Source organism: Rana temporaria, chromosome 12 (assembly GCF_905171775.1).
Source record: "Rana temporaria chromosome 12, aRanTem1.1, whole genome shotgun sequence".
NCBI classification, from domain to species: Eukaryota; Metazoa; Chordata; class Amphibia; order Anura; family Ranidae; genus Rana; species Rana temporaria.
In genome coordinates this window covers 105256021-105269371 of record NC_053500.1, presented here as the reverse complement: position 1 = coordinate 105269371, position 13351 = coordinate 105256021, and the positions used below count along the sequence as shown (strand labels likewise).

Sequence of the window (13351 nt, the reverse complement as noted above, 5' to 3'; positions counted from 1 at the left end):
TGGATGCATTTTTTTGCATCCAAAAAGTCGTCTTATACGACGGAAAATACTGTATATCAAATACATTTGGAAAATAGGTTTTAACAACTTAAAAAAATTGAGTAAGTTACAAGTTAACCACTTAAGGACTGCCACACGACTATATACGTCCTTACTTTGAAGAGGGATATCTCGATAACGGCAGCAGCTGCTGCCACAACCATGGTATCCATCTCTTCAGGCAGCGGTCCTGTAAACGATAATGGTGGTCTTTGCGGCGGATTCGCCATGAGATCACCGTTATCTGCGGCAGGAGAGGGCTCCCGCCGCTCTCCGGAGCCATCAGCAGCGGCGGAGGCGATTGGGTCCTTCCTCGTGCTGGGCATGGATACGAGTGAGGGCAAGATGGCCCCCACTCAAATCCATACCATAGCAGGGTGGAAGCGACGTCAAAACGTCACTCCCACCCATACGTCTTAAAAAGGGCCAATTTATTTTTGTCATTTTTTCAAATGACAAATTTATTTTAGTTTTTTATTGCATTTTAGTCAAAATATGAGATCTGAGGTCTTTTTGACCCCAGATCTCATATTTTAGAGGACCTGTCATTCTTTTTTATATTACAAGGGATGTTTACATTCCTTGTAATAGGAATAAAAGTGACCCAAATGTATTTATTTTTTAAAAACAGTATAAAAATAAATAAAATCTAGTAAAATAAATAATATTTTTTTTTTAAAGCATTCTGTCCGGACGAGTTTGCGCGCAGAAGTGAACGCATATGTGAGTAGTGCCCGCATATGAAAACCGTGTTCAAACAACACATGTGAGGTAGAGCTGCACGATTCTGGGAAAAATGAGAATCACGATTCTTTTGCTTAGAATGAAGATCACGATTCTCAAAAAACATTTTTATTAGAAAAATTTACAATTTCTGAACATTAGGTTATCAAACCAAATGGCATTAAAATAAGCCATATAGAAAAGGGAGATCATCAATATGACACTGGATAACACATGAATGTAAATGTACTGCTATTGAGGGGTGGCACTGGCAGGCAGTTCATTCTCAAAGTGAAAGTAATAGGCTGTTCTGCAGCAAAAGCCAAAGCACATACTCTTACTCTGCATAGCATAGATGTGTGAACCGGCAACTCGTGACGCGTAGTATGCGACGGTCGGAAGCCTTTGAATCAATTAGGAACGCCCAGTCCCGCAGAAGACATACCCGGAAGCGGCGGTGAAAATACGGTATGTACGGGGATAAAATAAAAAAAAACAGCCGATTGTCATTAGGGCAACTTGGCTAAATGTAATGTTAAAATTTGTTTTTTGGGGTGAACCCCCGCTTTAAGGAGCTGGCTTTTGCAGAGGGGCACAGTCATGCTGGAACAGGAAACAGGCTTCCCCAAACTGTTGTCACAATAGTCTAAATGTTTTTGTATGGTGTAGCATTAACAATATCCTTCATCATAAACACCTGAGCTCAATAGTTTGGAGGGGTGTCCACATACTTTTGACCATATGGGAGGATGTGATGGTCAAGTGTCCCTGAACTTTTAGCCATATCTGTCACTATTATGCACTCTCTGGAGCTGAGAAGCAGTCTGTAAGGTCAGTTAGTTAGGATGGCAAAAAATATCAGGCTTCAGATGACCTCTGACTTTTGACACTTAGGATGAGTTGGGCACAGGGAACACGAGTAAAACTAAATTAGGGGTCAATGTATGCCTACACAACAAAACAAAAAATTCAGATTCTTGCTAAGGCCCCTTTCAGACTGGGGCGGGAGCCGCGGTGGCGGTTTTAGCGGCGCTACACCGTCGGATTTGCCGCAGGATTCGGCCACTAGCGGGGCGGTATTAACCCCCGATAGCGGCCGATAAAGGGTTAATACCACCCGCAATGTGCCTCTGCAGAAGCATTGATTAAAAAGAAGAGGAAGATGGGCAACATAAATAAGACTGCCAGGATCAGCAGGCATTTGGACTTTCCCATTTGGTGAGGAAAAAAGAATCCCTTCTGGGTGATCAATGTTCCTTCACAGGAGTTTTAACACTTTGTATCTGATTTCAACATTTTAATGCTCTGAGGAAATAGCTGTTTGTTTGACCATGCACTTTGCAGACTGATTCTGAATGGGAGCGTCTGGTTCACTATAATCACCTGGTGCACTCTGTGTTCTAATAAGGAAAGTTGCAGGGTCTGCCTCCCTTTGGAAGTATTTAACCACTGGATAGTATCTCAAGAAAAAATAAAATTTGACTTGCATCCTAGCGCAGAGGTCTGAGAAAAATCAGTGAGCCAATGACACAAGCAGGAAATGGCGTTTACATCAGGAACAGTCCATTTTCAAGACTGCTGGAGCGTGAGGTGCCTGGCCGGTCTTGTGCAGGAAGGATCGGTGGATCAGGTAAATATATCTCTGCTGTCCTCTCCCCTAGAAAAAAACGAACAGTTAACCTGTGCACTGCGGACACAGCTTCACTGCAAGGGGAAAAAAAAATTGCCTGGAGTTCAGCTTTAAATTACAACCTGTCTTGTGTTGCAATTGTATTGTTTTTTTTTTTTTTTTGCTATATATTCTTACACAAAAGTAGAGTTACTCCTTAACCGCTTAAGGACCCCTTCACGCCGATATACGTCGACAGAGCGGCACGGCTGGGCATAAGCACGTACCTGTACGTCGCCTTTAAGAACCCAGCCGTGGGTCGTGAGCGTGCCACCGGCGGCGCGCTCGTGACTTGATCCTGTTCTCCGTGACCGCGCCCGCGGAACCCGATCACCGTTGGTGTCCCGTGATTGGGTCACAGAGCTAAAGAACGGGGAGAGGTAAGTGTAAACAAACCTTTCCCCGTTCTTCCTAGTTTGACTGCCACTAATCGTCTGTTCCCTGTCATAGAGAACGATGATCAGTGACGTCACACGCCAAGCCACACCCCCACACAGTAGTAATCACTCCCTAGGAAAGCCCTACAGGTTAAACCCTTCACTGCCAGTGTGATTTTCACAGTAATCAGTGCATTTTTATAGCACTTTTCGCTGTAAAAATGACAATAGCCCCAAAATAGTGTCTGATGTGTCCGCTATAATGTCGCAGTCACGAAAAAAAATCGCTGATCGCCGCCATAACTAGTAAAAAAAAAAAAAAAATGCCATAAAACGATCCCCTATTTTGTAGACGCTATGGGCCAGATTCACGTAGATCAGCGGATCTATAGATCCGCTCGATCTACGTGATTTAAGATCCGCTCTCGCAAGTTTGGGAGGCAAGTGGGTAATTCACAAACCACTTACCTCCAAACTTGCGGCGGCGGATCGTAAAACCCCCGGCGGAATTCAAATTCCGTGGCTAGGGGGAGTGTACTATTTAAATCAGGCGCGTTCCCGCGCCGATTTAAATGCGCATGCGCCGTCCGGGGAATTTCCCAGCGTGCATTGCTCCCACTGACGTCGCGAGGACGTCAGTGGTTTCGACGTGAGCGTGACTTGCGACGCGCGTGTTTGTGAATCGGCGTACGCAAACGACGTAAGAAAATTCAAACTCGACGCGGGAACGACGGCTATACTTACCATTGGCTGCGCCTCATAGAAGCAGGGGTAAGTATACGCCGGGAAAGCCGCTACGGAAACGTCGTAAGAAGACTGCGTCGGGTCCGCGTACGTTCGTGAATTTGCGTATCTCGCTGATTTACATATTATTCAGTGTAAATCAGCGGGAACGCCCCCGGCGCCATTTTTAAATTGAAAATAAGATCCGACAGTGTAACACAGTGTAACACTGTCGGATCTTAGCCATATCTATGCGTTCCTGATTCTATGAATCAGACGCATAGATAGGACCAATTTCAGGCAGTGTAAGTCAGAGATACGACGGTGTATCTGGAGATACACCGTCGTATCTCTTTGTAAAATCTGGCCCTATAACTTTTGCGCAAACCAACCAATAAAACGCTTTTTGCGTTTTTTTTACCAAAAATATGTAGAAGAATGCGTATCGGCCTAAACAGTGGAAAAAAAAATGTTTTTATATATTTTTGGGGGATATTATAGCAAAAAATATTGCATTTTTTTTTTAATTGTCGCTCTATTTTTGTTTAATAGCGCAAAAAATAAAAACGCAGAGGTGATCAAATACCACCAAAAGAAAGCTCTATTTGTGGGAATAAAGGGACGCCAATTTTGTTTGGGAGCCACGTCGCACTACCGCGCAATTGTCAGTTAAATCGATGCAGTGCCGAATCGCAAAAAGGGGCCTGGTCCTTTAGCTACAAAATGGTCCGGGGCTTAAGTGGTTAAAAGTCTGCCACACGGGATTGTTTTCAGTTTACAATATGTGGGTCTTAAGCCCCATACACACTATCAGTTTTCCTGCAGGTGTTTCTCTTCAGGTTTACCAAAACCATCTAGTGCAAGGGCCTGTCTGATTGCATACGAATTGAAACTCTTAGGCCGCGTACACACGGTCGGACAAAACCGATGAGAATGGACCGAGGTTCAGTTTCATCGGTCCAAACCGACCGTGTGTATAGCTGTCTGTTTTCCTTCTGTCCAAAATTTTAAAACATGCTTTAAAATCGAACCGATGGACCGCTGCCCGATCGGTCCAAACCGATGGTTAGTACAGAAAGCATTGGTTCAAAACCTGCGCATGCTCAGAATCAAGTCGACGCATGCTTGGAAGCATTGAACTTTGTTTTATTCAGCACGTCGTGTGTTTGATGTCACCGCGTTCTGACCCGATCGGTTTTTGGAACGATGGTGTGTACGCACATCAGACCATCATGCCACTTCAGCGGTGAACCGATGGAAATGGCCCGTTGGACCATTCTCATCGGTTTGGAACGACCGTGTGTACGCGGCCTTAAGGTTTGACCTCATATTAGATGGTTTTGGTAAACCTGAAGAGAAAAACCTGCAGGAAAACTGATAGGGTGTATGGGGCTTTAGAATTTACTGGCCCATTGCCTCCACTCTGTACATTGTTCCATTGCCAGATAGATGCATGGGATGTCAACAGCACCAGTCGGAAATAGTCTGCATGCAATCATTGTGGTTGCAATATCTAAATAGAGCACAAGCTCTGTTTACCAAAGATGTATTAATCATCATAACAAAAATACGTAATTGTAATAGAAGAGCTTAAAGCGGATGTGCCACGGGAAAAATATATTAAAAGCCAGCAGCTACAAATACTGCAGCTGCTGACTTTTAATATAAGGACACTTACCTGTCCTGGAGTCCAGCGCCGATCGCAGCAGATGACGAGCCGATCGCTCGTCACCCTGCTGCTCCCCCCTCCATCCTCGGTGAGGGAACCAGGAAGTGAAGCGCTCCGGCTTCACTGCCCGGTTCCCTACGGCGCATGCGCGAGTCGCGCTGCGCCCGCCGATTGGCTCCCGCTGTGTGCTGGGAGCCGAGTGTTCCCAGCATACAACGGGGGACGGACGGGAAGGAAGGAAAAAACCCGTCCTTTGCCCGTATCGTAGGGCCGGAAGTGGGTGCAGATACCTGTCTGTAGACAGGTATCTGCACCCCCCTCCCCCCTGAAAGGTGTCAAATGTGACACCGGAGGGGGGAGGGTTCCGATCAGCGGGACTCCACTTTAGAGTGGAGATCCGCTTTAAAGCGGAGGTTCACCCTTAGAGAGCACATTTTCCCCTTAGCTTCATGCTCGTTTTGTCTAGGGGAATCGGCTAGTTGTTTTAAAATATGATCCGTACTTACCGTTTACGGGTATGGGCTGCGGGAATGGGCGTTCCTTCTTGATTGACAGTCTTCCGAGAGGCTTCCGACGGTCGCATCCATCGCGTCACGATTTTCCGAAAGAAGCCGAACGTCGGTGCGCAGGCGCAGTATAGAGCCGCACCGACGTTCGGCTTCTTTCGGCTACGAGTGACGCGATGGATGCGACCGTCGGAAGCCTCTCCGAAGACTGTCAATCAAGAAGGAACGCCCGCTCCCGAAGACCCATACCCGGAAGCGACGGAAGAAGATGCATCTTGAAAACGGGTAAGTACGGATCATATTTTAAAACAAATAGCCGATTCCCCTAGACAAAACGAGCAGGAATCTAAGGGGAAAAGGGCAAAAATTAAATAAATGGGTGAACTCCCGCTTTAAAGTGGAGGGGGAATCGGGTAGTTGTTTTAAAATCGAAGCTGTACTTACCGTTGTAGAGAGCGATCTTCTCCGCCGCTTCCGGGTATGGACTGCGGGACTGGGCGTTCCTATTTTGGTTGACAGTCTTCCGACAGGCTTCCGACGGTCGCATCCATCGCGTCACGATTTTCCGAAAGTAGCTGAACGTCGGTGCGCAGGCGCCGTATAGAGCCGCACCGACGTTCGGCTTCTCGTGACGCGATGGATGCGACCGTCGGAAGCCTGTCGGAAGACTGTCAATCAAAATAGGAACGCCCAGTCCCGAAGACCATACCCGGAAGCGGCGGCGAAGATCGCTCTCTACAACGGTAAGTACAGCTTCGATTTTAAAACAACTAGCCGATTCCCCTAGACAAAATGAGCATCAAGCTATGGGTAAAAATTTTTTTATGGGTGAACTCCCGCTTTAAAGAGGTTGTAAAGGATTTTTTCCCCCCCCTAAATAGCTTCCTTTACCTTAGTGTAGTAGTGCAGTCCTCCTTTACTTACCTCATCCTTCGATTTTGCTTTTAAATGTCCTTATTTCTTCTGAGAAATCCTCACTTCCTGTTCTTCTGTCAGGCTTTATTCCTGGTGTGGAGAAAGCCTCTTGAGGGGGGAGGGGGCGAGCAGGAGTGTCAGGACGCCCACTAACACACAGCTCCTTTCTCTATCTGCAAAGTAGTGAGTGTCCTGACACTCCTGCTCGCCCCCTGCCCCCTCAAGATGCTTTTTCCACACCAGGAAGAAAGCCCTGCATTACTGTGTGGAGTTACAGACAGAAGAACAGGAAGTGAGGATTTCTCAGACGAAATAAGGACATTTAAAAGCAAAATAGAAAGGATTAGGTAAGTGAAGGAGGACTGCACTAAGGTAAAAGAAGCTATTTAAAAAAAAATCCTTTACAACCCCTTTAATAAAAATGTGAAAAAATCTGCTTTGAAGTAATTAGGTTCAACCACCATTAATAACCATGGTAGGATTAATATTAAAAAAAAAAAAAAAAAAGCCTTTAAAAACATTACTGGAGAAGAAGAATAAAAATTATATAGCTGTATAAACACATTAAACACACACAGTCCAACTGGTGGAACATGTTTCTAACAATAACAATACACTCATTAGTGTCCTAACATAGATGTAGGGAGGAGCGTAGCATTTATAGCATAATAAAAAAAAAAGGTGCGCAAACCTGAAAAACTTGCAGCCTCAGAACTGAAGATCATGATATCATTACAACTAAACGGACATTTAATCTAGATAAGTATTCACTGAAAAAAAATCATCCATTGTCATTTTACATTAAGGTTCTAGGTTTGTGAATGTTTAATTCACAAACATAAAAAAGGTAGAAGGAAGGAGGTGTCACCAATTCCTGAGATTCAACCACCTCAGAAGTATTGGATTCCTATTACCATCGCAGTGATTCTAACTAATAAAATTATTAAAATAAATAAAATAGACGTGTCCATTATACCAGAATCAATTATTTTGACAGTATCCATTAACCCTTTCCCGACCGGCGTCGGCAGAATGGCACAGGCAGGCAAATGGGCGTACCTGTATGTCCCTTTGAATTTGCAGCCTAGCGTGCCCGCGGGTCCCACGAACTCGATGTTCGCCGGCGACCTGCGATCATGACACGGAATGGCAGGAACAGGGAGATGCCTATGCAAACAGGGCATTTCCCTGTTCTGCCTAGCAACATGACAGGGATCTACTGCTCCCTGTCATGAGGAGCAGTGATCTCTGTCATCTTGTAGTGAGACCATCCCCCCTACAGTTAGAATCACTCCCTAGGACACACTTAACCCCTTGATCGCCCCCTAGTGTTTAATCCCTTCCCTGTCAGTGTCATTTATTCAGTAATCAGTGGCTATTTCTATAAAAATAGCCACTGATTATTTGTATAAAAATCCCAAAATAGTGCGAAAAGTGTCCGCCATAATGTCGCAGTACTGTAAAAAAAAAAAAAAAAAAGCCATAAACCTATCCCCTATTTTGTAGACGCTATGGGCCAGATTCTCAAAGAGCTTACGACGGCGCAATGCCATTTGCGCCGTCGTAAGTCCTAATCTGGCCCGGCGTATCTATGCGACTGATTCTTAGAATCAGTTACGCATAGATATCCATTAGATCTGACAGGCGTAAGGCTCTTACGCTGTCAGATCTTAGATGCAATTTTTTTTCCCGCCGCTAGGTGTCGCCGACGTCGTTTTCCCCGTCGTCTATGCAAATGATCTATTTACGCGAGATTCCCGAACGTACGCGTGGTCGACGCAGTGAATTTACGACGTTTCTGTAGCATTTGCAACGCGTAAAGTTGCCCCTGCTATATGAGGGGCAACCAATGTTAAGTATGGCCGTCGTTCCCGCGTCGAAATTAAAAAATGTACGTCGTTTGCGTAAGTCGTCTTACTTCGTCGTCTGGACGCCATTTACGTTAACGTCTAAACCAATGACGTCCTTGCGACGTCATTTAGCGCAATGCACGCTGGAAAATTTTAGGGACGGCGCATGCGCAGTACGATCGGCGCGGGAACGCGCCTAATTTAAATGATCCACGCCCCCTACCTGGATCATTTGAATTAGGCGGGCTTGCGCCGGAGGATTTACGCTACGCCGCCGCAACTTTACAGGCAAGTGCTTTGTGAATCAAGCACTTGCCCGTGAAACTTGCGGCCGCGTAGCGTAAGCGAGATACGTTACGCCCGCATAGTTTTACGCCAGGATACGAGAATCTGGCCCTATAACTTTTCCGCAAACCAATCAATATACACTTATTGGGATTCTTTTTTTCACCAAAAATATGTAGAAGAATACATATCAGCCTAATCCGTGGAAGAATTTTTTATATATATTTATTTATTTATTAGAGGACATTTATTTATAGCAAAAAGTAAAAAAATATAACTTTTTTTCAAAATTGTCGCTCTTTTTTTTTTATAGAGCAAAAACTTTAAACCGCAGAGGTGATCAAATACCACCAAAAGAAAGCTCTATTTGCGAGGAAAACAAAGAAGTAAATTTTGTTTGGTACAATGTCGCACGTGCAATTGTCAGCTAAAGCGACGCAATGCCATATTGCAAAAAAATGCTTTGGTCAGGAAGGGGGTAAATCCTTCCGGGGCCGAAGTGGTTAAACTTAAAGTATATAAAGTCTTGTGGTTTTTCACTTTAAAGTAGATGTAAACCCAATTCATGAAATTTGAGCTGGGAACATATATCTGCAGCAATTTATTATCTCTCTTCAAAGAGCTAGGTCCCAGCTCTCTCCTGAACCATTCCTCTGTTATCAGCCTGATAACCTGACAAATTCTCTGCCACATCAGATAAAAGCAGCCTGAAATTTCTGTCAGGGGAGGTTGCTAAAATAGATTAGCAGGGAGCTGGCCCTGTTACAAAACACCTCTGAGTGTCTCTGCCTATGTGGAGAGGGGGTGTGTGCCTTTTCTCCAATCAGCAATTTTAGCTACCTTGGCTGTATGCCCAGATATCACACTCTGCATTAAACAGGAAGAGAACATTTCCTAACACAATCTCAACTTTCTAAACAGTATATGAATATGAAGACAGCAGATACGGATGTAAAACCTATGTAGGGAGATTTGGTTCCCTGTGTGTCATCTGAGGGTGTATGGAGGGTTTACTTCCACTTTAATGCACTCTATGCATGAAGGGGGAAACCCTTCTTTGCTGAAGCTGCCCCTAGAGCCCCCCCTTTTTCTTACTTGAACCCGTCTGTTCCAGCGATGTGCACAAGCCCAGCGGCTATAGCTGCTGTCTCTGTCTACATTGGATAGATTGTTAGCCATTGGCACTCACTGCTGTCAATCAAATCCAGTGACACGAGAGTGGGGGGGCAGGGCTGAGTCCTGTTGTCTGCGTCAATGGACGCAGCAGCATAACTCAGGAGCTTGCGCGCGCATGGGTGCCCCCATAGAAAGAAGGCCTTCCGTGGGGGCACCCGATGAAGGGGAGGAGCCAGGTGTACTGGCTGGGCACCCCAGAAGAAGAGGATCGGGCTGCTCTGTGCAAAACTTTAAAAGTGCTCTCTAGACCCCTCATCACCTGATCCCATGCTCACCCCAAGGACTTCTCCAGAGCCTCCCCCATCTTCTTGAGCTCCCTACTGCAATTTGTCCCGCTATCTCCTACTCTATATGCCTTTAGGCGATCCCTGAAAACCCATCTTCAGGGAAGCCTATAATGCCTCCAGCTTAAAACCGAACTGTTATTTTCTCTACAGGTTATTACCTTTTGTACCACCCGCTCCTCCCTTTTACTTTGCAAGCTTTAATGAGCAAGGTTCTCCTCCTAACCCTCTTGTATTGAATTCTAGTGCTATCTCTCTTTAACCACTCAAGGACCGCCTCCTGCACATTTACGTCAGCAGAATGGCATGGCTGGGCACAGGCACGTACCTGTACTTCCCCTTTAAATGCCCAGCTATGGGGCGCGCGCCCACGACCTGGTCCGAAGCTCCGTGACCGCGCACGCAGGACCCGATCGCCGCCGGTGTCCTGCGATCGGTCACAGGAGCTGAAGAACGGGGAGAGGTGTATGTAAACACACCTTCCCAGTTCTTCACAGTGGCAATGTCACTGATCGTCTGTTCCCTGATATATATTACACGTCCAGCCCTCCCCCTACAGTTAGAAACACATATGAGGTCACACATAACCCCTACAGCGCCCCCTAGTGGTTAACTCCTAAACTGCAATTGTCATTTTCACAGTAAACAATGCATTTTTATAGCATTTTTTGCTGTGTAAATGACAATGGTCCCAAAAATGTGTCAAAATTGTCTGATGTGTCCGCCATAATGCCGCAGTCACGAAAAAAAACGCTGATCGACGTCATTAGTAGTAAAAACAATGGGAAACTGCGGTAATACCGTTCGCAAGGTGCATTGTGGGCGGTATTAACCCTTTCTCAGCCGCTAGCGAGGGTTAATACTGCACCACTAGCGGCCGAATTCCGTGGCAATTCGGACGGTATAGCGCCGCTATACCGCCACCACACCTCCCTCCCCAGTGTGAAAGGGGCCTTAGATGGAGCACCCTCTTGTGTTTGTTTTTTAGCCATCAGATCAAGCATGGACTTAAACAATTGGCAACCCATTCACAGGCAGGCTTCTACAAGGGGTATGCTTGTGTTCCTGGTACTCAAAGATTTGAGACTTTTCAAAGAAAGGTATAAAGACCAAGCATCCTCCTTACCTCCAACGATCCCTGCGCTCAGGTACAAGTGTATAATGTTCTGAGAGAAGGAGCTGGCAACCAATCCAATTCCACAAAGGAGGCCACCAACCATGACTGTTATCCTGCAGCCAAACCTTTCCACCATTATGCTGCATAATGGACCTGTAGACAAGAAATATTAGAAAGAATGAATTAGATCACAAAATAAAATTTTCCAGTCACTGGTACATTCTAATCAGAATCTCTTGAACATTTAATTTCCATTTATTGTGTTATGCTCAAAATATTACAATACAGTAATTTGATATATGTACTGTCAGGGCCGCCATCAGGGGGGTACAGGCAGTACACCTGTAAGGGGCCCGGAGGCCCGCAGGGCCCCAGATGGCAACCCCCCATTTTTTTATTTATTTTTTATTAAAAAAAATATATATATTTTTTAATATATTTCTATTCTATTTTTTATTAAAAGGGACAATTTTATTTTTTATTTTTAGAGGTCCGGAGGTCCCCAGGGCCCCGGATGGCAACCCCCCCTTTTTTTATTTATTTTTTATAAAAATATATATATATTTTTTTAATATATTTTTATTTTATTTTTTATTAAAGGGCCATTTTTTATTTTTTTTAGGGGTCCGGAGGTCCCCAGGGGCTGGGATGACAACCCCCTTTTTTTTATATAAAAACAATCTTTTTCCTATATATTTTTTTATTTATTTTATTTTTTATTTGTATATATATATATATATATTTTTATAAATGTTTATTTTTTTTATATTAAAGGGCCCAGAGATTTCTTTCTTTTTTTTTATTAAAGGGCCCCAGATTGCAACCCCCCTTAAAAAATATATATATATATATATATAAATATCTATATCTTTTTTATATATTTTTATTAAAGGGGCCCCCGCTTCTCAAATCGCGGCAGCCCCCCCCCTTCTCAATTTCAGGCGGCAGCACCCCCCCCCCCCCAGTTCTCTGCTCCAGGAGGGCCCATGCCTGAAGCTGTGTATGGGGCCCCATAATTCGTGATGGCGGCCCTGTGTACTGTATAAGCAAATACATTTTGTGAACTGCTCCAGAGCTTTCTTTGGCCGCAACATATCTCAAATAATTTTCTATGTAACAAATTAAAGACTTGCACATCTCTTATGGAAGTCAAAAATAAAGTGAAATTCCAGGACTTTCTTCCCTTAGGCCCCTTTCATACTGGGGCGGTTTGCAGGCGCTATTGCGCTAAAAATAGCGCCCGCAAATCGACCCTAAACAGCGGCTGCTGTTTCTCCAGTGTGAAAGCCTGCTCCAAAAGTCCTGCTAGCAGCATCTTTGGAGCGGTGAGAGGAGCGGTGTGTTTGCCGCTCCTTCCCATTGAAAGCAATGGGAAACTGCGGCTAAACCGCCGGCAATGCGCCTCTGCAGAGGTGCATTGTGGGTGATATTAACCCTTTTTTGGCACAGTACTTGCTGGTCACTAGATAAGCTCATACATTTATGTGCTACATTCATCTATTATACTCCCCTTTGTTTTGGAGATATTTTACATTAGGAGCCCACTTTTTATCGCTCCCACAGCACATTCTTTACTTTACTCTAGCATATGTTTTTCTATTTAGTAGCTACAGAAACCAGCACGTCGTGCGTTTTCCTTGCAGCTTCCTTGGGGATTTTTTCCACGTTGTGATCATATACATTATATTATATTATTTAATTTTCATCATATTCGTATACCACATATGAATCAATATACGCATTAATATCAATGTATCACCACTTCTTTTCACTGCTGCCTTGTTTATTATTTCAGTGATATGTGATTTACTTGCACCTGATGATTTTTTGAATTTCATTGCTTCCTTTCATTCACACAAGTGCACTCTGATTTTGCCACAGCTGAAGTATTGCCTCTACTCATAGGCTCTCCTCCACTAGTGGCTAATTCGGGTCACATGTCTTTTGTTAGCACCATTTATTTTGTGTGTGTTTTAGTTGTACTTAGGCCATGAATAAGCATTAACTAAGTGTGAAAC

General features: G+C 44.5%; 1 protein-coding gene across 5 annotated transcripts in view; it reads right to left on the bottom strand.

The window, feature by feature from the left end:
- The window catches only part of SLC16A5 (solute carrier family 16 member 5), a 140741-nt gene that overhangs the window by 13657 nt on the left and 113733 nt on the right, over positions 1–13351 (bottom strand). For 4 of the 5 annotated variants that reach the window (XM_040330072.1, XM_040330073.1, XM_040330075.1 and 1 more), the window contains one exon: positions 11343–11486. In XM_040330072.1, the coding sequence (XP_040186006.1) occupies positions 11343–11486 (144 nt within the window). Of the gene's footprint in view, positions 1–2145; positions 2267–11342; positions 11487–13351 lie in introns of those variants that run through there. The other variant, XM_040330076.1, reaches the window with a different exon arrangement.